Source organism: Marmota monax, unplaced genomic scaffold (assembly GCF_021218885.2).
Source record: "Marmota monax isolate L192 unplaced genomic scaffold, Marmota_monax_Labrador192_F-V1.1 WCK01_AAM20220418_F8-fsc00165, whole genome shotgun sequence".
Classification (NCBI taxonomy): Eukaryota; Metazoa; Chordata; class Mammalia; order Rodentia; family Sciuridae; genus Marmota; species Marmota monax.
Genome location: NW_026693851.1, coordinates 3629473 through 3654966, shown reverse-complemented (window position 1 = coordinate 3654966; position 25494 = coordinate 3629473). Strand labels below are relative to the sequence as shown.

At 35.5% G+C, this 25494-nt stretch overlaps 1 protein-coding gene and 1 long non-coding RNA gene across 5 annotated transcripts in view; one reads left to right on the top strand and one right to left on the bottom strand.

The window, feature by feature from the left end:
* Positions 1-180: 180 nt before the first annotated feature.
* Positions 181-6463, bottom strand: LOC124105312 (uncharacterized). 2 transcript variants are annotated; one of them, XR_006855695.2, is made up of 4 exons: positions 5372-6463; positions 3829-3946; positions 909-998; positions 181-695 (listed from the first exon to the last, which is right to left on the bottom strand). It is a non-coding gene; the product is annotated as an uncharacterized LOC124105312 (long non-coding RNA). The 2 variants fall into 2 exon arrangements; XR_009228462.1 differs by lacking the exons at positions 181-695; positions 909-998 and adding an exon at positions 1013-1883.
* Crot (carnitine O-octanoyltransferase) overlaps positions 6109-25494 on the top strand; it is a 43251-nt gene continuing 23865 nt past the window's right edge. Inside the window, exons 1-6 of one of the 3 annotated variants that reach the window (XM_046462463.2) lie at positions 6109-6217; positions 9819-9954; positions 12903-13027; positions 14549-14730; positions 14893-15017; positions 20285-20393. In XM_046462463.2, the coding sequence (XP_046318419.1) occupies positions 9840-9954; positions 12903-13027; positions 14549-14730; positions 14893-15017; positions 20285-20393 (656 nt within the window). In that variant the 5' untranslated portion in view covers positions 6109-6217; positions 9819-9839. Of the gene's footprint in view, positions 6293-9818; positions 9955-12902; positions 13028-14548; positions 14731-14892; positions 15018-20284; positions 20394-25494 lie in introns of all 3 variants that reach the window. The other 2 variants (XM_046462464.1, XM_046462462.2) reach the window with 2 other exon arrangements.

Genomic DNA, 25494 nt, shown 5'->3' with positions numbered 1-25494 from the left:
TGTCCTTATGAAATAATATGAATAGCATTCATGTGGTTTGAATGTGTCCCCAAATTTTGTGTGTTGCAAACTTAATACTTAAGTTATACGCTGACAGTAGTTTGTAGATCAGTGGGTAAGTGAGTTATTGAGGGAGTGGTTTTGTTATAAAAGCAAGCTTTCTTTGGCTAACCTGCTCTGCCTTGCACTGCCTTGGGACTCTGCAGAGAGTCCCACCAGCAATAATACTCTCATCAGATGTGGTCCCTTGACTTTGGAATTGCCAACCTCCAGAACTATAAGGAATACATTTCTTTTCTTTACAAATTACTCAGCCTGTAATATTCAGTTATTCAGTTATAGCAACAGAAAATTAACTAAGACAAACATACCTTCTCTTCTGTATAAACCTATAACAAAGCTCTTATGGTTAGTTTATAATACCATTCTGACAATGTAATAACAGAAGAAAAATATGGAATGATGGTTAATATCCAAAAGTCTTTTAAAATAATCAACAGTCTTAGTATACTTCAAAGGCAATGTACATTCATTTTAATAGGCAAAGAATATTATTGGACATGTATCAGAATATGAGGCATGAAATAATATATAGTGCAAATTTTAAAAAGACAAAATATTCACTGGCTGGGGATGTAGCTTAATATTAGAGCACTAGCCTATAATTTACGAGGCCTTGAGTTCAATCTTCAGCACTGCAAAAAAATAAAAAATAAAAATAAAAATTCACTGTACTATAAAGATAACAGATTTCAAGTCATTCAAAATGTAACATTTTTTTTTCTGAAAGTTGACTGATAAACTGGAAATGTCTATGTTGCTAAACATTTCATTTTAATAATGATAAAAATGCAACTAAAAATTGAAAAGTATTACTAAAATTCATAAAAGGTAGGTTCAAACAAGACCTGGTGAGATGCACATGTAGTCCCAGCTACTGGGAGGCTGAGGTGGAGCCCATGAGTTTTGGAACCAGCCTGGGTAATTATAGCAGGACACTGTTTCAACAAAAACAAAAATAGTAAAGTTGAAATGTCAGCCAGGAAGACACACCATAATCAGGCGGGTCACCCATAGTTCCCTGAGTGGCCATTTTCCCAGATTTTCAAAGTTACATTCATGATAATATAACTTGCCTAGCATATGACCTGTTGATTATTCCCCACTGAACTTTTACTAAAGGGGCAGACCATAGCCCCTTTTGGGGGGATGGGAGGATAAGCTACATAGTAATTATTTAAAACCAAACTGAATAAACTGTTTTCCTTTTGAGAATAAACATTACTTTCCTTATTTTCTTGAATAGCTATATATTTATATTAGAAAGTCCCTAGATACCATCAAAATGCATATTATGCAATATATAGTCTACAAACCCATGTTACTAATAAATATTCATATTTAAGTTTGCATTTGTGAATACTTTATACTATATAATAACTGTATGAATGAAGATATAGCTGGATGATACTGGAAAGAAATAAGATCATAGATATTTCCAGTTCACTAAGTAGATTAAAGTATATCATACATGAAGCTGGACATGGTGGTACATGCCTGTAATCCCAATGGCTCAGGAGGCTGAGGCAGAAGGATTGCCAGTTTAAAGCCAGCCTCAGGAAAAGCAAGTCACTAATCAACTCAGTGACATCCTGTCTCTAAATAAAATACAAAATAGGGCTGGGGATGTGGCTCAGTGGTCAAGTACTCCTGAATTCAATCCCTGGTAACCCTCCCCACCCCCCAAAAGAAGTATAACAATACATAAAAACTCAATATTTATGCACAAAATGAAAAATACATATTGTATCCTTGTGTCTCTATCTTTATTATAAAATGTTACATTCTTGGAAAGGCAAGGGATCCTGAACAACCAAAACAATCTGAAAAACAAGTTTGGAGAAGAAAAACAAATCAGAATTCCAGATTTCAAAATTAAAACTATAGCAGTCAAGACAGTGGCATTGGATGGGGATAGACATACAGGTGTATCAAATATAACTGAGTCTAGAAAGAAATCCTAACATTTATGGACTGTTGATTTTTGACAAAGAGGCCAAACCAGTTCAATGGTCTAAGAATAATACTTTCATCAAATGGTGCTGGAACAATTAGATTTCTACATACAAAAAGAATGGATTTGTATCCTTATTTCACACAAAGCCAGTTACAAACCGCCACATATTGTATGATCCTATTTATACAAAGTATCCAGAATAGGCAAATCTATAGTGACAAAAAGTCTGTTACTTAAAGTGGATCAAGGCATAAATTATGAGCAAAAGCTATAAAACTCCTAGAGGAAAACACAGGAGTAAATATGATGTGAGGTTAGGTAATGATTTCTTAGATACAATATCAAAATCACAAATGATAAAAGAAAAAATTGATTAGTTGGACATTATCAAATTAAAATATTTCATTCCTCAAAAGGCACTATCAAAAAAGTGAAAAAGCAACCTGAGTAATGGGAGAAAATCTTTGCAAATCATAGATCTCATTAGCAACTTCTATCCAGAATATATAACAAATACTTAAAACTCAACAACAATAAAATAATCCAATTTAAAAATGGGTAAGGGATCAAAATAGAAATTTCTCTACAGAAGATATACAAATGGTCAATAAACATATGAAAATATGTTCAACATTGTTAGTCTTCATAGAAATGAAAATCAAAACCACAAGATAAACTCACTAGAACAGTAATAATAAAAAGATAATAATGAACACTATTGCTATATTACTGTAATGAAGGGCATGTAAAAATTAGAATCTCCATATATTTTTAGTAGGTATATAAAATGGTACTGTCACTTTGTAAAGCAGTTTGGCAGTTTTTGAAATGTTAAACATAGAATTAACATATCATACAATCCACTCTAAAGTATATTCAAGATAAATTGAAAACATGCTCACATAAAACCTGTACAGAAATATTTATAGTAGCATTATTCAAATAATCAGAAAGTAGACAACTCAAATGTCTATCAACTGATGAATGCATAAACAAAAGTTGGTACATTGATACAAGGTAATTATTATTCGGCTTAAAAAAAGGAACAAAGTACTAGTATATGCTAAAACATGGATGAATCTAGAGAACATAAGTGAAAGAAAGCCAGTTACAAATGGCCACATATTGCAGGATCCTATTCATACAAAGTATCCAGAATAGGCAAATCTATAGTGACAGAAAGTCTGTTACTGGTTGTATAGGACTGGGAAGTTGTAGGTGGGGTGAGGTGAGGAGAGTGATTGCTAACAGGTGTGTTTCTTTTGGGGGATGATAGTGATCTAAAATTAGGTTACGATGATTGACTAATTATCAATATAGTAAATATTGATTTATACACTTTAAGGGGGTAAAATTTATGGCATATAATTTATATCTCAATAAAGCTGTTAAAAGCTTTTGAATGTTTTGTTCTGTTAGGTAATAAGGAATTTTTCTAAAACGTAAAAACATTATAGTTGTCTTAACCTTCCCCTAGGATTTTGGGGGTAAACTTTAATATACAATAAATATCATCAGTGGTGACCCCAAATTAAGCACCAATGCTGAAAAGAGTCCTTTTGGCTGGGTGTGGTGGGCAAATGCCTGTAATCCCAGTGACTAGGAGGGCTGAGGCAGAAGGATCACCAGTTCAAAGCCAGCTTCAGCAATTTAGTAAGGCCCTAAAGTAACGTAGAGAGATCCAGTCTCAAAATAAAATATAAAGAGGGCTGGGGATGTGGCTCAGTGGTTAAGTGCCCCTGGGTTCAATCTCTGGTACAAGCAAAAACAAAAACAAAAAAACAAACAACAACAACAACAAAAAACAGTACCTTTGAATAAAAAACACTGTTCATCTGCTGTTGGTAATTTTTCATATTGAGTTTATCTCTTTATATTCATCATCCTTTAGTTCACTGTTGGTTGTGTCCCAAAATAATGATGCCTCTACTGCTCCTCCCATTAAAAACAAGAAAAGATCACAAATTATTTCAGCATGTTCATTTTATACACCAAGATGAACTTAGTTTTCAGATCTGTCCTACAGATTAGGGCCATTTACTACACCCCATTACTTATCAGTCATGAGTCTTAGCAGTAAGCCAGCTTTGGAGATTGAAATATGAACTACTAGTATTTTTCTACTCTTTGTGGAAAAACTTATCCAGATTTGCCTATACAGTTCTTTCCAATTTGTGTTATATGAGAAAGAGATACATAGGAATAAAAAGAAAGACTTCTATGGCAACTTTAAAATGTTATAAACATCACTGGTACCACTTCATGCTTTCCTCCAGAAAAACATTTTGATTCATAGTTTTTTTTTAATCTTGGGACTACTTCCTATCAGATACTTCAAATGCCTGAAGTATCTTCTCACTAACCAATGTCTCCCAAAATCTAAGAAATAATTTAAAATAAAAGTTCAAATTTAACCTGAGTACAACATAATTTGAAATCTGCCATTAAGGTAAATATCATAAATTTTGAAGAAAAACACAAATTGTTTAAATATATCATCAGTTTTTGTGGTTATTGATACATCTGTTCATCAGCATATTTTTAAAAGATTATCTTTCCCCCCCCCTACACACTCAAATCTATATTTCACTCATTTTCTTCAGTTTCACAATCTTTTCTTTTTCCACAAACCCAGGAATCTTTACAGAAACATCTTGTGCCCACTAAAATATCAAGACTAGGAGAAATAGAGTTAGGCTAAGAGACCCTAAATTCTATGCCACCAGCAGGCATTAAATATGCATAAACTTAAAGAGGTGCCGAAAATTCACTACAAAGAAAAAGTACAATGAAGGTTTTCGAGTAATTTTCTTATTATTCAGTTTAAAAACTGTACCTTATAAGCCAATTTTAATATAATCCAGAATACAACAATTATATATTATGAGAGAAAAAGTTCTTCACAACTTCAGAAATTTTTACAACAAATTCACCATCCTTTAATGATAACCTTTTTGGCTAGATGTTTCAGAATTCAGAAGTAAGATTCCTTAAAAGCTAAGACTACTACTACGCAACACCTCCAAACACGTTAATATTTCTGTAGGAAACTTATGAATACTCACACCATAATTTTCAGTTATGATCCATTCAGGTCAAACTTTACTACTAAATGAGTTTGGAAAGACAAATTAGGGATCAGGGCCTGTAATAGTGTTAATTTCAAATCTTGTTCTTTTTATACTGTATTTGATATCTAGTTCAGAGCACAAGTAAATTTGTGGCCTTTTCCTTTCCAAAAACGAGTGGGGAGAAAAAAAATAAAACAAATAAGTAAGATTAAAAATTAAACAGTATATTTTATTTGAGGAGGGAAATGTAAAATGGATTAACTTATGAAACTACATTAACCACCTCTTCAGCTAGAATTTGTCCAGCTCTGTTCTGGTTAAAAATTCCATTTCTTGGCACGATAATAGAAACATCAGATAAGCCCCAAGTTTGCCCTGTGAACATCCCTGGTGCCTTCAAGGACGTTGAAAAGTGCAGCAGGGCCAGGAAACCGGGATGGTATAGTGTTGCAGCTTGGACAAACTTCAGCCTCAGAGATGAAGGGAAAGAGGCCAAGGAGGGATCTGTGTGGTCACCGTGCTCTTGCCAGAACACAGGGCGGACAACGAAATTCCTTTCTAAAACCCTGGTCTGAGTTCTTTGCTTGGGTGATGCAAAAAGCATCGCCCTGGGAAAAGGGAGGAGAGCAACCGGGCGCGCAAGAAAAAGAGTGAGGGAAACTGGGCGCGGCGTCAAGCAGAAGCCGGTGTAAACAGGTTTGAGCCATCAGTTTCAGTGTCTTCCAGGAGGCTGAGTCCTTCCGTGGGCAGAGAGCGATTCCCCAGATAACTCAGGTCGGGGCGTCGGGGCATCGAGCTCCCACAGCATCGGGCAGGTCACCGAGGCTGCGCGGACTTCGGGAGCTAGTTCGGTGCGAGGCAAGTCTTTCCCAGGACCGCAGCCCAGAAACTTAACCCAGGCCTAGAACGCTCGAGGCAGGCGGGGCCGAGTCCCTGCACGGCGCAGGCCCAGTGGGTCCCCCACTTCATGCACTGGGCGGGGCCGTGGAGGCCTTCTGTCCAATCCCGTTCCCCGGCGCGCGCGGGGCGGGACCCTCTTGGCTTTGCGTCCAATTCCCGCTCCTCTGCGGCGCACAGCGAGTAGAGCGGCGCAGCTGTCGGGAGCGGAACCCAGGGCGAGGCTCGGTTGGTGAGGATGGCTGGGAGGCCTGCGGAGCCACCACTCCCTCCCTCTCCTAGTCCGGCAGCTCAGGGGCGGGAGAAAGTTGAGTCGTTTAGGACAAAGTTAGGTCGCCTTGAACTGCAGAGGTGCTGGGGGTCAGCGGGGGTGTGGTGTCCTCCTGCATCTCGCCTGTCGGCGTCTGAAGCGGTACCCCTGAGGCTGGGCCACTGAGCTGGTCCGTCGTGGTGCTTGCTTGGATTTCTGTGACTTGGTGTCTTCTTGAGTGTGCAGAGCTGCCCTTGGGTTGGTGGGAGGAGTCTCTAAGCTTTCCTTGCCCTCTGCTGCTGCTCTGACCTCCTGAGGTCCTGCGACGGGCTGCTGGCACAGATACGGGCACAGGAAGGTATCTTGAGTCTCGGTGGACCCATCTAATGGAAGGTGCAGTTTCCCGAAACCTAGTTGATTTTATAGAAATTTAATCCTCTGCAGCAGACAGACAAAGTTTCTGCGTGAGTTTGCAGCGGTTCACAAAAAGTTGAGTCTTGGAGTCTCCCTTCTCCTCCTAGATTGTCTGTCTGCCCTCCACCTTCTTTCACCAGCTTTTGTTAATTTCTCTGAAGATTTTGTTAAGTTTGTTTCTTCCTTCCCATAGTCACAAACTTAATTCAAATGCTCGTGGTCTCAAAACAAATTGTTGCAACTGGTAGGCTTAAAAAGTTCATGTTGGTATACTGGTATGTGACAGTCTGTTCCTTTACTTATTGTTCCTGGTTCTCTAAAATCCAGCAACGTCATTTTCGTAGTGCTATTCAAATTATATTATTTAGCTTAATCTTTGTGATTGGGAATTCAAGATCACTCTTTAAAGAAAGAATCTGATAATTCATATTATTGTTACCTGTTGGTGAGTTAAGCACTGTAGTGAGTTTGAAATTAGTACTCTTGTTCCCAGTTTCCTAGAATCTATTAAGTAGCAGGGAGGTGTACAGAGAATATCTTCTCTGCATGTGTTTCTCTGCATCTTCTCTGTAATAGTTTCCTATTGTTGCAATAACAAATTACAACACACTGAACAATTAAAACATCATAAATGTATTACTCACAGCTTCTGTAGATCTGAAAGACTTCAGTGAATTTAGCTGGGTGTTCTGCATAGAAACTGTACAGAGTTGAAATCAAGGTTTCTGCAGGTCTGAGTTCTTTTCTGAGGCTGTTGGGGAGAATCCACTTCCAGATTCATTCAGGTTGTTAGCAGAATTGATTTCCACTGTGCTTATAGTACTGAGGACTCCGTTTTCTTACTGTCTGTCAGCCCTATGTATCCCCCTTGAGGCCACCTACATCTTCAAAGTCAGCGCCAGGATCTCTGCTTCAGAGGACTCAAGTGATCCGATTAGGTCCACCTGAACAGTATCCCTGTTTTATGGTCAGATGTTCTGTAGATGATAACCAAATTACAGTTACAGAAATAGTGATCCCATATTCACAGGTCTGGAGATTAGAAGAGCTGAAATTTGAGGTCATTTAGAGAAATTCTGCATATGGTTATTTCCAGCTGAATTGGTGGCTGGCCTTGAATTTGTGATCCTCCTGCCTCAGCCTCCTGAGTAGTTGGAATTACAGTGTTGCACTGTGCAGCTGGACCCAGCTTCAGCTGGATTATTTTTATAATGTACTTTTTCGGGCATTTAAAATACAGTCTATGATAAGGAAATTCGTTAAAGTTATTTGCCTCAGAGCACATGGCTAGAAGGTGGCTTATTCTATTTGGACCCAGATCTACATTTTTCATTAGGTTCAGAGCCTTTTTGGGTGCTCAGAACAATGTGTAACTGAAGTCATTAGAAAAGAAGAATGAGAGGAACTATTAGATCTTTGTTATACTTCACTTTCAAATTATCTCTTTATATTAATGGTATAGATAGCTCTTCTTCATAAAAAAAACAAAACAATACCCAAGATATGGCATGAATAAAACAAAAGTCGTGAGATTTTTGTTGTTGGTTTGAGAGCTATGTTGCCTGGCTGGCCTTGAATTCCTCCGCTAAAGCAAACCATTTGCTTCAGCCTCCTGAGTAGCTGGGACTACAGGCATGTGCCACCATGCCCAGCATTTTTTTTTTTTTTTTGATACATCTAGAGATAGGAGTCCATGCTAATAGGGTGCTTCTGACAACCTCAGCAAATGGCTTCCATAAATGGGTCCAAGGCGTTGTTCTAGTTGACATTCCCTGATGGGCAGTGAGGAGGAAACATGAAAGAACACATGCAGTCCTTTTTAGGGTTATGACTTGGAGATAACATATATCACAAGGCCACACTGAGCTCCATGGGAGAATAGGAGAAATATAACTGGGTGGCTGTATGCCCAGCTAAAACTCAGGATTCAAAGGGGAAAGGATGTTGACTGAAAAAAAATTTCTGCTGTGCCTTTGTTTTTGATACTATTTAATTTTGTGACATCTAAGTGGAATATTTGTTTTGCTTTGCTGTTTATTTGAAAGGATAGAAAATTCTTATTCAATATTAATACTCCTGTTTTCTCAGTTACTATTTTAATATGTAATTTATATATAAAGTCTTCTTTGAGAAATGTCATTTTTAAATTTAGCACTTGTATGTAGACCTTATTCATATTTTTGGTTTAGTTTGATTTATATGATGAAAATTAATACATGTGTGGAAGACATTCAAGATTGCTTTGGAATATTTGAAACCATTCTGAGTAGGCCTTACACCATCTTCACAACTTACAGCAGTTTGTCATATGATTTATTTATTTATTTTTTGTATTCTGTAATTCTATAGTTGAGCAACTCTTCCACACCCCTTCATGTGCTCCTCAAAGTTCTCTTTTTCAGCACATAAGCCTTTTCTAAACATCAAACCCCATCCACCCATCAATACTTTCTACACACTTCCTCACCCGCTACCATGCTTCCTATCCTGTACAGGGGAAATTTGCAGTCTAATAGATCTGGGTTACAGTTCTAGGCATAATCTCTTAGGCTGATTACTAAATCTCTCTGTGTATTATTTTTTCATATGTTAAAATTGCAGAGAATGTCACTTTTCAGAGATAAGAAGATTAGGGAGATGATACACGTTTTCATATCTGATTAGGCTTTCCCCAAAGAGGACTCCTCTTATTTCTTTTCTTTAAAAAAAATTTTTTTTAGTTGTAGTTGGACATAATCTTTATTTATTTATTTTTATGTGGTGCTGAGGATCGAACCCAGCACCTTGCATGTGCTAGGTGAGTGCTCTACCGCTGAGCCATAGTCCCAGCCCCAACTCCTCCTATTTCTTGCCTAGAGGACATAAACCAGTGTTTTGGGAACTGAATGGGGAGAGGGTACAAGGAGGTTCAAAATTCAAGGAGTATACTTTTTTCTTTTTTTGGTGGTGATGGAGATTGAACCCAGGACTTTACATATGCAAAGCAATACCTGGCACATACTGCAATACTTTTTGACTTTCTTTATCTGACAAGCTTGTAAATTCCACAGAGTGGGATCAAGTCTTAGATACAGTCTGACCCTGAAATATTGGTTAAATGAATTGGGCCTAGCATATATAAGAATATTTATGAGATTGAATTTGTGAGTGCTGTCTCTTTTTTCTTTAGGTTTCCTATTGTGACTATATCATGGAAAATCAACTGGCTAAATCAATCGAAGAACGAACATTTCAGTACCAGGATTCTCTTCCATCACTGCCTGTTCCTTCACTTGAAGAATCATTAAAAAAATACCTTGAATCGGGTATGTTTATAATCTTTTTTTTTTTTTATGAGCAAGACTAATTTTTTATTGTTGGTTGTTCAAAACATTACAAATTTCTGATATATCATATTTCACACTTTGATTCAAGTGGGTTATGAACTCCCATTTTTGCCCCATATACAGATTGCAGAATTACATCAGTTACACATCCATTGATTTACATATTGCCATACTAGTGTCTGTTGTGTTATGCTGCCTTTCCTATCCTCTACTATCGCCCCTCCCCTCCCCTCCCCTCCCCTCTTCTCTCTCTACCCCCTCTACTGTCATTCATTTCTCCCCCTTGTATTATTTTTCCCTTTCCCCTCACTTCCTTTTGTATGTACTTTTGTATAACCCTGAGGGTCTCCTTCCATTTCCATGCAGTTTCCCCTTCTCTCTCCCTTTCCCTCCCACCTCTCATCCCTGTTTAATGTTAATCTTCTTCTCCTGCTCTTCGTCCCTACTCTGTTCTTAGTTACTCTCCTTATATCAAAGAAGACATTTGGCATTTGTTTTTTAGGGATTGGCTAGCTTCACTTAGCATAATCTGCTCTAGTGCCATCCATTTCCCTGCAAATTCTATGATTTTGTCATTTTTTAATGCAGAGTAATACTCCATTGTGTATAAATGCCACATTTTTTTATCCATTCGTCTATTGAAGGGCATCTAGGTTGGTTCCACAGTCTTGCTATTGTGAATTGTGCTGTTATGAACATCGATGTAGCAGTGTCCCTGTAGCATGCTCTTTTTAGGTCTTTAGGGAATAGACCGAGAAGGGGAATAGCTGGGTCAAATGGTGGCTCCATTCCCAGCTTTCCAAGAAATCTCCATACTGCTTTCCAAATTGGCTGCACCAATTTGCAGTCCCACCAGCAATGTACAAGTGTACCCTTTTCCCCACATCCTCTCCAGCACTTGTTGTTGTTTGACTTCATAATGGCTGCCAATCTTACTGGAGTGAGATGGTATCTTAGGGTGGTTTTGATTTGCATTTCTCTGACAGCTAGAGATGGTGAGCATTTTTTCATGTACTTGTTGATTGACTGTATGTCCTCCTCTGAGAAGTGTCTGTTCAGGTCCTTGGCCCATTTGTTGATTGGGTTGTTTGTTCTCTTATTGTCTAATTTTTTGAGTTCTTTGTATACTCTGGATATTAGGGCTCTATCTGAAGTGTGAGGAGTAAAGATTTGTTCCCAGTGTGTAGGCTCCCTATTTACCTCTCTTATTGTTTCTTTTGCTGAGAAAAAACTTTTTAGTTTGAGTAAGTCCCATTTGTTGATTCTAGTTATTAACTTTTGTGCTATGGGTGTCCTATTGAGGAATTTGGAGCCCGACCCCACCAACTGTAGATCGTAGCCAACTTTTTCTTCTATCAGACGGCGTGTCTCTGATTTGATATCAAGCTCCTTGATCCATTTTGAATTAACTTTTGTGCATGGCGAGAGAAAGGGATTCAGTTTCATTTTGTTGCATATGGATTTCCAGTTTTCCCAGCACCATTTGTTGAAGATGCTATCCTTCCTCCATTGCATGCTTTTAGCCCCTTTATCAAATATAAGATAGTTGTAGTTTTGTGGATTGGTTTCTGTGTCCTCTATTCTGTACCATTGGTCCACCCGCCTGTTTTGGTACCAGTACCATGCTGTTTTTGTTACTATTGCTCTGTAGTATAGTTTGAAGTCTGGTATCACTATACCGCCTGATTCACACTTCCTGCTTAGCATTGTTTTTGCTATTCTGGGTCTTTTATTTTTCCATATGAATTTCATGATTGCTTTCTCTATTTCTACAAGAAATGCCATTGGGATTTTGATTGGCATTGCATTAAACCTATAGAGAACTTTTGGTAATATCGCCATTTTGATGATGTTAGTTCTGCCTATCCATGAACAGAGTATATTTTTCCATCTTCTAAGATCTTCTTCTATTTCTCTCTTTAGGGTTCTGTAGTTTTCATTGTATAAATCTTTCACCTCTTTTGTTAGGTTGATTCCCAAGTATTTTATTTTTTTTGAAGATATTGTGAATGGAGTGGTTGTCCTCATTTCCATTTCAGAGGATTTGTCGCTGATATACAGGAAAAAATTTCTTTATCCCTCACCTACTTTCATCTGAAAATTCTAATTTCTTATTTTTTAAAAAATTTCATTTATGGGCTGGGATTGTGGCTCAGTGGTAGATCCCTCGCCTAGCGTGTGTGAGGCCCTGGATTCGATCCTCAGCACCACATAAAAATAAAATAAAGATATTGTGTCCAATTACAACTAAAATATAAATTTTTTTTAAAATTTATTTATTATTATTCCACTTTTGATTATTGACTTATATTCTCTCTGAATCTAAGTTGGCTTTAGCAGTTTGCCTGATAAGATTTCAGAGGCAAAAATCAAACAGAAAGAAGATATTAATGTCTCATGATCTCTAATTAACTTTATAGCTTTATTTCAGAACATTTGGTTTTCATGGAATATTTCCCTTAGTCATGAGGCACTCTAAACTGCTCTGGGTAGGATTTATACTTATACATACATACATACATTTTGTATTACATATATTAATGATCAAGGCTCCAATGTGAACATTAATGGAAAGATGCTTTAATTTCTCCAATTTGTGGTTAAGTACGATTTACTTTCAACTGGACTGATAACTAGATGATAGTCCCACCTCATAATTTTAACTATCATCTAGAATGATTTTAAAATAATTTCAGAAAATTGTTATTAGAGTACATAATATCTCTCATTGTAATTTTTACAGTATTTTGCATTGTTGCTTTTTAGTCATTTTCATTTTGTCAACTCCTATTATAATTTATTATACTGCAGTGTTAATACTGTATTTTACATATGTAGTATGTACTAATTACATATGTGTATGTAGTGATTCAGGTAATTTGGTGGTACTTGAGGTCTAAATGCCTTAATCACATTTTTCTTTATAGTAAAGCCATTTGCAAATGAAGAAGAATATAAGAAAACTGAAGAAATAGTCCGAATATTTCAAAATGGAGTTGGAGAAAAATTGCATCAGAAATTACTTGAAAGGGCAAAAGGAAAAAGAAATTGGGTATTTATTTTAGTATGTTTATAATGAATAATGATGATCTTTGAAGAAGGAAATTTGAAAATGGGTATAACTTTTGTTTTTAAATTATTGTTGTATAATCCTTGCAGTCATTGTTATCATTATGATTATCCAAAGGAATGTAAATCGTTTAACTGGGGAGTTTTGAGTGTTATGAGTGGTCCCCTATCTTATGTGAGAACTTGTTAAAGATGCAGATTTTCTGGAAACAGTGATTCTGATTCAGTATATGTGGAAAGGGGCCCAGAAATCCTTATTTGAGCAACTATTCCATGCCGTTCTGATAACAGGCTATCTATAGGCCATGCTTGAGAAAAAACATTTTTTCCAGGTAACTATAGCCTGAAAACTTCCTGAAAAGGACTAAAATAGACATGTTACATAAGTGGCATAGACATATTTAAACACTTCATGGGAGAAAAGGAGAAGAGAACAGTTATGAATATTTTTTATTTCAGTGAGGTATATTGAGGGAAGAGTTTCTATTGAGGGCCTCAATAATTTTCCACAAGGAATCTTTGACTTCTTTCAGTTATCTACTTCACTTCTTTAATATATGAAATAAAGGATGAGTTTGTCAGTTTTGAGCCTTGGATTTTTTTAATTAAAGTGAGATGAAGGTAAAGAAGTTGTTCTGCCAGTTCCTTTTTTTGTAGGCCTTTTTCTGAAGTACTAATTATAGTTTATAACATCAGTTTCTTTAAAAAGAAATAACAATTTAATAAGATCTGCTTATGCATGAAATTCAATTGCATATTATGAAAGAAGGACACACAGAATTTTCTATGACAAATCTAAATTAATTTTAAGCCTACTGAAAAGTGGGGTGTTTTTTTTTTTTTTTTTTTTTTTTTTTGATACTGGGGATTGAACTCATCACTGGGCCACATCCCCAGCCGTTTTTTGTATCATATTTAGAGACAAGGTCTCAGTTGCTTAGCGCCTCACCGTTGCTGAAGCTGGCTTTGAACTGGTGATCCTCTTGTCTCAGCCTTCGGAGTCACTGGGATTACAGGCGTGGCCGCACCCGGCCTGAAAGTGTTTTTTAAATTTATGACTTAATATCTATTTTTGTTTAGAAATGGAAAATTTAAATTTCCTAATAACTGTTATCATTTGGTGAGGATTTAGTGATATTCATTATACCTCAGGTACTCTGAGGAAACAACTAAGTGCTTGGTTCGATACTGTGATTTCAACATGATAGTCCCTCTGAAGGTGCCTTTTCTATGCTTTCTTGTTTCATGTTTTTGATAATGTGTTTAAACAAATAATATTTTGGATCTTATAAGTCCAAAAAAAAATGATCATAGTAGCATTTTTCAATATCTATGATGATTTCAACAACAACAACAACAAAAAACCATGTTTTAAAGTGGTATAGAATAAATAAAGAACAATGTAGCTTTTTCTTTCTTTTCTTTTTTGTGTGTGGGGGGTGTCAGCGATTCCACATTTGAGTACTATGAAAAACATTAGGCTGATAATTTTAATTTCTTTTAGCTTGAAGAATGGTGGCTGAATGTTGTTTACCTGGATGTTCGTATACCATCACAGCTAAATGTCAACTTTGTTGGTCCTTCTGCCCATTTTGAACACTATTGGCCTCCAAAGGAAGGCACTCAGTTAGAAAGAGGAAGTATAATCCTTTGGCATAACTTGAACTACTGGCAGCTAATAAGAAAGTAAGGATACTTATATGAATTTAGTAACAAATGTACCTCAAACATCAATTGGCAAAATGTTGAAAATTTTTATTTGGGGAATAATAAATACTACAGTTGTGATGGTTTGATTTATAAGTTTAATAATGGCTTCTTGATCAAAATACTTTTTTTTTTAAATAGAGAAAAACTGCCTGTTCATAAAGTTGGAAATACTCCTCTAGATATGAATCAATTTCGAATGCTATTTTCTACCTGCAAAGTTCCAGGAATTACTAGAGATTCAATTATAAACTATTTTAGGACTGGTAAGTAAAAACACAGGTACTTTTTTTTTTTTTTTTGGTAAAAGCATTGGGATATTGATAATTTTGTTGTGATTTCTACAGTGACACTGGAACCCACAGTTTTGAAAAATGTTTCTTATTGGTCTTTGACAAATCAAAGGCTTTCCATGAACCTTGTCTTTGATTTGTTCTGATTAGTTTGAATGTAATATAAGGGAATTAATTTTCTAAACTGTCATGCATGATTGAATATAAACCTGATGCTTTTGTTGCATCATTTGAGAATTTAAAATATTTAATTGAAGAACAAAGTTATGAATGAGTATTAAGGAAGTCATGGAGCATAGGAAGGTTTCTGTATACCTCTTTTTGTACCCTCATTCCTTATCTGAATTGTCTTGAATGTTTGCTTGTATGTGCCCATGATGTTCCAGTTTCCTTTGTGAATATACTCTTCCCTCCCCTGCCCCTTTAACTGTTACCTGGAATCATGCTTCTTGGAGGCACACAGGTTCAGATTGATTCATCAAAATTTTGTTTTTACTGTCATTTGATGGCAATTTCTTCTTGGTGTTCTAGCATATCTTCAAATGGAAAATTCTTTTGTGGCAACTGCTGTCTTCTAGTTACTTTAGGAATTTTTATGTTTTATTGCTTTAATGACTGTTTATAATTATAGTAGAGTATAATTATGAATGGACTTTTTTTTCATAAAGTTTTAAGAGTAAACTTTTATAGTTAGTTGCACTCATAATATGAAGGTTTAAGTTTCCTTTTGTATAGAACTCACCTCCTCTTTGAAAATCTTTCTAGATATTTGAGATGCTTAATGTGCTCAAGCCTCCACACATTTACCTTGGATGTTGCAAGTAAAAGAATTAACAGGAAAGATTAGGAAAGTGGGTTTATTTATGGTACTTAGTTACATAGTGGAAAAGGTGAACAGATGAAAACTGATGTAAGAATAATAACCAGTAAAGAAAGAAAATATACATATCAGTTAAGAAATTGAGATCAGTGACCTGTTTTTGAATTTGGTCTTTGTTACTTAGTAGGCATGTCTTTAAATAAGGTAACTCTTTTGAGTTAATGTGTGTCAAATGGGGATTCATTAGCTTAATAATGTGTCTCAATGCAGTGTTTTAAGCTATCATGATTGTTGTATTCTTGGACTTATAGCTATGTAAAGAGGTGAAGATAGGTAAAGCAAAGGTAATAAGTTAATGTGAAAATATGTCAGACAGTTAATGGTAAATAATGTACAGAAAATTCAAATAAAATGAATCACTGTGTAATTGTTTAGATTAGGTAGTCAAGGAAGGTTTCTCTGAGGATCTGAATGATGATGAATCAGCATGTTTTTTCACTTTTTCTTTAATTTTTGTTTTTAACTTTTTGTTAAAAATGCTATAGGTGGGAATAAACTTGGTGTGTTCTAAGGGTATTAAGGATAGAGCAGAGCAGGCAAGAGAGGGGCAGATTCAAAAGGGAACTAGAGGCTAGTTCATCTAGTACTTTATAAACCAAGATAAAAAGGTTTTGACTTTTATTTGAAATGTAAATAGAAACTTTTTCTTTCTTTTGGTGAAACTGGGGATTTAAACCAATAGCATTCTATCACTGAGCTTCCCTTTTTATTTTAGTTTGAGACAGAGTTTCACTAAGTTTCCCAGGCTGGCTTCAAACTTGTGATCCTCCTTCCTCAGCCTCCCACTGTGGTATGTGCCACAGTACGTAGTTATTAATGGATTTTGAGAAAGAGAGTGATATCAGATTTATGTTACTAAAAGATTATTCTACCTGCTATTTGAAGAATGGAATTTTAGGAGACAAGTACAATAGCAGAGACACCAGTTAGAAAGTTGTTATAGTAGTTCATTTGAGCCATAATAAGGACGTGTACTAGGTGGTTGCAAGAAGGTGGTAAAAAGTTATCCACTTCTGGATATGTTTTGGATTTGGGACTAACAGAATTAGCTAAAGATTGGTAATAAGTATAAGTGAAAAATAGAAATCAGAGATGACTTTAAGGTATTTTGCTTATAGCCGGGTATGGTGACATGTGCTTGTCTTTCTAGTTACCAAGGAAACTGAGGTAGGAAGATTGCATGAGCCTAGGATTTCAAGGCTAGTCTAGGTGACTTAGCAGGATCCTCTCTTATTAGCACCCTTCTCTAACCAGCTGAGCTAACTGGGCCATGACAAGATACCCTCATTAAAAAAAAAAAAAAAAAGCCTTGAATAACTACTGAGGTGAATGTTCAGATAGACTCATCAAATTTGTAGGTTGTGTGTATATTCATAAGGTGGTAAAAATTGAAAGGACAAATTTTAGGGAGGAAAATCAAGAGGTCCCTTAGACTATGTTGAATTTAAGATGGCTTTTAAACATGTAAGTGGAAATGTAAATCGGCAGTTGGAGGTACAGTTTGGAGTTCTGAGAATTCAGGACTGCAGATATGGATTTAGGAGCCATCATTAGCAGGCCTAGAATTTTTTTCTAAAATCATAAAAGTAGTTAAGATTACTTTTGAAACATACATAAATAAAGATGATCAAGGGAACCACTATTGATCTTTATCACAATCCAACATAATATTTGCTTGTCAGAGGAGCCAGCAAAGGAGACCAAGACAGGGAGGAAGGAAACAAAGACATTGGTCTACTAGAAGTCAAGAGGAGGAAGTGTTTTATCTAATGCTCCTGAGGGGTCAAATGAGGTGAAAATGTGACCATTGATCTATCAAGATGATGTGGACAGAGACCATCCTTGACAAGAGCAGTTTTAGTGGAAGTTGGGGAAGGAAGCCCATCTGGAAGAGATGAAAATGAATTAATGAAGTGGTGACATTTGGAAATACTGCTTGCAAAAGCAAGTTTTGGTGTGCGGTGGGAGATTAAAAAAAAAAAGTTGAAAAGATGGGTAATATTATGTTATGGAAATGATATCGAGCCTCTAGGAGAACTACAACCCTGCTGGAATAAGACACGTTTCAGACTTGTCACCCTCTGACTTATATGATAATCAGTTTGTTTCATTTCAAGCCACTAAGTTAGTGGTAATTTGTTAAAGCAGCCATAAAAAACTTATTCAAATATTTACTCATCTTCTATTCCCTTGCACATTTATATACTTTATCTTCCATAAAAAAAAAAGATAAAATAGATGAACTGTTCTGACTCCTGAGGACATCTCTTCTATTTGTGTTCTGAATTCCACTTTTGCTTAGTCATTATCCTCTCTCTCTGCTGCATCATCAGTTTTTTCTTTATTGGATCATTTCAATCTGAATGTCTTTCATCTTAAAAGAAAAATAATTCGTCTCTTGTTTCCTTCAATTGTTACACCCCTGTCAAAACCAACATGCCCTCTTACCTAGAGTTCTTATCTGGACCACTTCAGTTATCTCATAACTAATCTGGCTGTATCATCTCTTTTCCCCTATTATCTGTTATTCTTCATGTAGCAGCTAAAGTAACCTTTTAGAGTAATAGTTAGTATTAGTTAGATCCCATTATTACTGTCCTGATAATTGGCTGATAATTGCACTGACCTTGTTTTCCTTTAAGCAAATCCCCTTGCTTTTGTCCTAATACCTTTACTCTTGCTGTTTCTTCTGCAAGGTTCTCTCTTCCTGCAATTTCCAGGCTCACATTCTTTCTTTACTCAGTTCTCTGTTTAAATATTTCTTCTCAGGTTCATTCTGAGGTTCCACCCTTCTGTTCCAGCTCCATTTCCAACCATTTATTGGATCATTTGACATCAGATTTATTTTATTTTTTCTTTTTCAGCCCTAAATTTTGGAAAGGATATGATCAGTAGTTGCCAGCAATAAAAGTGGTGCTAATGTAAAAGGATCTTTAGGTTTTTTGAAGGGCCAGAGAAGAAGTGATTTGGGACATGCCATGAGGAGCAAATACATACTTCATCTTCCAGGTCTTGAGGAAATAGGATCTAAGGGGAAAAATAGTAGTTCTTTTCAGGAGATGGTGCTTCCTTAGAATGAATAGATTTAACAAGTGATGTGTGTAATGCACTTAATACCAACCAGTAATTTTCCTTCCAGTGGCAGTATATGTCTTCTCTTTCTTCTTTTTCCTTTCTTAGAAGAAGGGATGGGGCAGGGATCATATAGGAAGACCCTTAGTAAAGGAGGGAATACTTTAAAAATGGGGATAACTCAGGGTAGTCTGAAGTTTACAGTAGATAAAACAATTCTTGGGGAGTTAAGGTATACCACAGGAATCTTAGATCAATTATCAGTGACTTAGGTTATCAGAGCCTTAAGTAAAACTACAGATTAGGCAAAATTCTTTCCCCTTGCCGCTCAGGCATCTAGTGCCCTTTTCTACTGAAAACCATTTTATTTATTTATTTTTTGGTATTGGGGATTGAACCCAGGGGAGCTTTACCACAGAGATACATCTGAAGCCTCTTTTATTTTGAGACACTAAGTTGCTTAAGGCCTCACTACTTTGCTGAGGCTGGCCTTGAACTTGTGCTCCTTCTGCCTTAGCCTCCCGTGTGATTGAGATTACAGGTATGTACCACTGCATCTGGAACTGAAAACTATTTTACTGGGGAATCATTGCTAGACATCACTACAACTAAATTATTTGATTAGTAATTAACGTTAAAATAATTTTAAAGAGACACATGTCTCTGTTTCCGTTCTTACCCTTACATTCCTGTCCCTGAACAAAATTAGAAAGCCCTATAATAGTTTGGGGTTTATGTGATTCTCAGAATGTACAAATACTTGAAACTTTCATGGATTTCTAGATGTCACATGGACAAGTTTCAAGAGTATATATTTATATCATAATAACTGAAATTCTATGAACTTACAGAGTTTTTTGAAATTATTTTTTTGCCTGATATGTTAAAAAACAAAAATTGTACATAGTAATGGACTACCATGCAATATATCAATAAATGTATATTTTGTATAATCAGATTAAATATATCTGTCTCCTGTAACATCTATCTTTTTTTATGGCAAAAGCATTCAAAATCCCTTTGACTTTTGCAATACAGAGTACTCAATCATTATCTATAGTAGTTACCTACTGTGCAATGAATAGCACACCAGGATTTACCCTTATCTGACTGTAATTTAGTACTCATTGTTGAACCTCCCCCTTCCCCTGCAAGTTGTTTTTATTCATGTGATGTATTTGACAAATATATAAGTGAATGATTATTTTCTTCTATTGGATATAAACAGCTTTACTACTGTTTAACTTTGGGAGATTTGAGTCTTGTGTTTTCTGTTTCTTTTTTCCAGAAAGTGAAGGGCATTCCCCAAGTCACATTGCAGTGTTGTGTCGGGGCCGAATTTTTGTCTTTGATGTAACACATGAAGGATGTTTGATCACCCCACCAGAGCTTCTCAGGTTTTCACATGACTGTCTTGAATCTCATTAGATCTTAAGCTGTTATTTAGGTTAAAAAAACAAATGTTGAAACTTGTCTTTCTATGAGGTGTCAGAAAGCTGAAAAGTAAGAATTTTATATGTGTATATATATTTTTAAAAAATCTATTCTTTGTTTTTAATTTTAATTTTTAATTTTACTAGATGTACATGAATATGTTCCACTTGAGAAAAAAGAAACATTGCAGATACTACCAATCCCATTCCCTACCCCCAAATTACACTAGTTTTGCCCCCAAATAATACTAGTTTTTATGTTCTGTCCTTCCAGATCTGTTACAATAAATTTATATGCACATATCATTTTAAAAAAGAGAACATATATATTTTATATATAGTATATATATATATATATATTTTTTTTTTTGTGTGTGTGTGTATATATACATATATATATATATATATATATATATATACACACATATACATATACATACACATAATTCATATATAGTATGCATACATTTTTGGAATAAATTATAGAAAAATTTAAAATATAGAATTATATAATGAAGACCCCCCACACACCCATCCCCTAACTTTAGTGTTACTTACTCCTAGTTTTAACAGTTATAAAGTCATTTAGCATTGTTTCAACTATCTGTGTTCTTCCCTTCACTCCCATGTGGATTATTTTGAAGAAAATATCAGATATAATATCCTTTAATTATAAATCTTTTAGTATATATTTCTAAAATATAAAGATTCTTGAATAGTTCACATCTAGTACCATTCTCAAACCTGATGTTGTCTTGTAATAAGTTAACAATAATTCTTTAATATTATTAATATTTAATAGGCTATTCAAATTTCCTAGATGATTTTATAACTATTGAGTCATATTTATGTAACTATCTATATATATAATTTGAATTTTTTTTTACTAAATAATTAAGCTAACTAAATAAATAAGCTTACAAAAGCACACATGCTGGCAGCTGGAAGTTTGCTGGGGCCCCTTTGGCTGTGGCTCTCAACATCTCCTCCTCTCTGTTTAAACAACAAGCATGTGGCTTAGGGACCGTGCCTGTTAGGCAGTCCAATTCAACATATGGTCCTTACCTGTCATCGGATGAACTGACCTCTAGGCGTCAGCCTCCTGTCTTAGGTTGGTACCACTGCAATTGGATCATACCCGTCACTGACTACCGGTCCAGCATACAGCCATACTTGTGGATAGGCCTTTGCACCTGTGGGGGGGTGAGGTTCTTTGCCTCACCTCTGTTGGCCCCCAAATTTTAGACCATCACTAGTAGAGGAGGATGCAAAATGCCATGACATTAAGCCAATTGAGGGCTCCTTTGAAAAATTGTACCACCGGTGACATCATCAGCAAAAATACCCCAACACTACCACAAGTCGCTGCACCAACAGATAGTTCACAATGCATACAGGTGAGCTCACAATGTGTCCAGGCAAGTTCTGCAAGCAGTTCAGTGATGGCTATTGTAGAAGCTGTAGATTGGTTTTATCTTTGACTTCACCAGCACTGGGATGAAGATAGGAATTCTGGCAATAATGGCTAAAGAAAAAATTATGTAACATTCCAGAAGGCACTAAAAGAAAACAATTTTCTTAACAATTTACATTATCTTTGAGAGAATTATTAAATATAATGAAAAGGAAAGGTGAAAGTAAACAAACAGATCTGTTAACCTTCTTTTTTGTTTACATATTAAAACAATCCTCAACAGTTGTTTACCCAATTTAAATTAAACCATATAAATCACGTGAAAAAAAAATATTTGGATCCATTTTATCATGAGCGCTCATCATATATGATATATGGACATACGTACATTCAAACATATAACACAAAACACAAGTGTGCACACATAATATAATACATACAACACATAACATTATAGTAAAGGCCTTATAACTTTTTACAGGTGAAATCTCCATTGCAATGCTTAAAAACTCTATAGTCAAAAAATAGAACTGATCAGCAAAACATTAACCTAGGTCTGTATGAGCTCAAAAAACAAAATAGAACTTCATGATATGGCAAAGGGCAATAATAAAATAGATATTGAAAAAAGCATCCTGGTTCTGTTGCAGATGTAAGAATAGCCAAACTGGAGTTTTGGATATCAGTTGTTATGGATTTGAGCCAAATCATCATCTTTTTGGTCTGTAGAAATCGCTTTAGTTAGTCTTTCTGGAATCCAAATCGGCTGCTGTTCTCCCTGTGGAAACACATAAACAGACCCCCGACTCCAGACAATCACTGGGTCAGGACCTTGGTTAATCTCTCTGGAATCCAAATCGGCTGCTGTTCTCCCTGTGGAAACACACAAACAGACCGCCGACTCCAGACAATTACTGGGTCAGGACCTTTCCATTGTCCTGTTAGAATATCCTTCCAAAGTACCTTGGAAGCACACACACAAAGTACCTGCCAGCACACACACAAATGTATAGCTGAATTCTCAGGTGACTGCCACCCAGGTCAAAACAGAACATTTCCAGTGCTCCAGAGCTCACTCTTATACGTCTTCCTAATCTCTGTGCTTACCCTCCTTCCTAAGTGGAATCACTTAGATTATTTACTACTGTAAAAATCCTCATACAAGTCTTTGGTGGATGTGTGCATGCGTTTCTGGAAAGCCCAGGAGAGGATTTGCTGAGTCTTAGATTATATGCACATTCAACATCAATAGATAATGACAGTTTTTAAAATTAGTTGTACTAATTTCCACTAGTGTACGAGTGTCATAGGAGTTCTTCATACATTCTTGATAAGATTGTTCTTTGTTTTATGTATTTCAATACACAGAAGAGGAGAATATACTTAAAATTGCTCTTTTATCCTATTAAAGGCATCATTTTTAAAAATTTTTGATTTTTTTAGTTATATATAACAGTAGAATGTATATTGATATACATACATGAAGTATAATTTATTCTAATTAGGATCCCATTCTTATAGTTGTACATGATGTGGAGTTATACTGGTCATGCATTCATATATGAACATGTCGGATTCATTCTACTGTCTTTCCTACTACCATCCCTCCTCTCTTCCCTTCATTCCCCATTTTAATCCAAAGTACTTCTCTTCTTTCCTTCTCCCCACTTATTGTGTGTTAGTTAGCATGTGCATATCAGAGAGAACATTTGGCCTTGGGTTTTGGGGGGTTGGCTGATTTCATTTAGCATGATAGTCTCCAGTTCCATTTATTTACTGGCCATAATTTCATTTTTCTTCATGGCTGAGTAGTATTCCATTGTGTGGGTGTATGTGTAGGTGTGTATCACATTTTCTTTATCCATCCGTTGAAGGGCATCTAGTTTGGTTCTATAGCTTTGCTATTATGAATTGAGCTGCTTAAAGGCATCATTTTATAAACAGTTATTAATTTAAATGTAGTCTGATTTGTTAGTCTTTTACAATATTGATTATATTTTTTGTATTATTTTAAAAAAGTGTTCCCTAACCCAATACCGAGAAGACATTTCCTTATATTCTAGAATTTTGTTTTGCCTTTCACTTATACAGTTTGCCTGAATTGATTTTGTGCGTGGTACAAGGTAGGGGTAGTTGTACGTTTAAAAAGGTGTTATTTTAGGTATTTTTCTTCAGTTTACTTCTTTTAGTTACTAATAAGGCAGTGGTATTTTTGTAGTGGTATAGGTACATCTACCTTATTCTCTAAACAGTTACATAGAATTCTGTCACATTGATAAACTAAAGTATATTTGATCATTTCTCTATTAGTGCTTATGGAAGTTGTTTCCATTTATTGCTGTAACAAATAATAATCATTTTCAAATGTGTCTTTGGAGAAAATATCTTATGGGTTGATATAGAATTGAAATTTCTGGGTCATAAGATATATACACTTAAAAGTTTTTAACTTAAGTCCAATTATTATCCAAAGCAGCATTATTTTCCCTGCTGGTATTATATGAAGATAACCATTTTTTCACATTATTGCTGTCATGATATTATTAAATTTAAAACATATCTGGTGAACTCACAAGTGAAAAATGGTTTTCATTGTTGGTTGAATTTGCATAACCCTTGTTATTAGGGGGTTAAGCATTTTTATATGTCTTTATAGGACATTTGTATTTTCTCTTCTGTGAGTTGTGTATCTGTTTTCCTGTTGTCCTATTTTATTCTTATAGATTTGTAAAAGTCAATTATATAAACTGTATACTATTCCTTTATCGATTACATGTGTAACAAATATTTTCTTCTCATTAACTGAAAAATTATTTTTTGGAAATTATATATTGTTAATTTTAATGTAGGCAAATTATCTTTTTGGTCTTTTGCTATTATGATTTAGATAACATTTGAAGGTGAATGTGATTGGTCCAAATTTGGCACGTAACTACTAGATCAGACTTATTAATTGGATTACATAGAGCTACTTTTGCAGAAATTGAATATATGTAATTCATGGGCTCATTTTAACCCGTGACCAATTTTGCTTGGATAACAGAATTCAGATCACTATTTAAAATTAGGAGAATTCATATTAAAGTTTGGATTTCTGATTTCTCTTAAAAAAATAAAAATTCTAATAATACCAGCTGGCCCTGTGGCATGCATGGCAACTCTGGGCTGGACACTGGTAGTTTAGAGTTGCCATTTCAGATTATATGTTTTAATTCAGCTTCCTACCATCCTAGCACTCCCTACACTGAGACCAAATGTTACCTCCATTTATCATTTCACTTACACAGGTTTGTTTTTGTTATGCTTGTTGCTTAATTTTAATAGAAGAGAAATATTCCTCTATTTCTATATCTCTAATGAAAGAGGAATAACAAGAACTCTGGGGCTGGGGATGTGGCTCAAGCGGTAGCGTGCTTGCCTGGCATGCGTGTGGCCCGGGTTTGATCCTCAGCACCACATACAAAGATGTTGTGTCCACCGAAAACTGAAAAATAAATATTAAAAATTCTCTCTCTCTCTCTTTCTTTAAAAAAAAAAAAGAACTCTGGCCTTATCATAGTGTTGGTAGATATACCTTCTTTTCTCATGTCTCTATTCTTCCTTTTACAGTTCTCTCACCCTCAGTGGTACCAATATCTATCCGTTATCCAA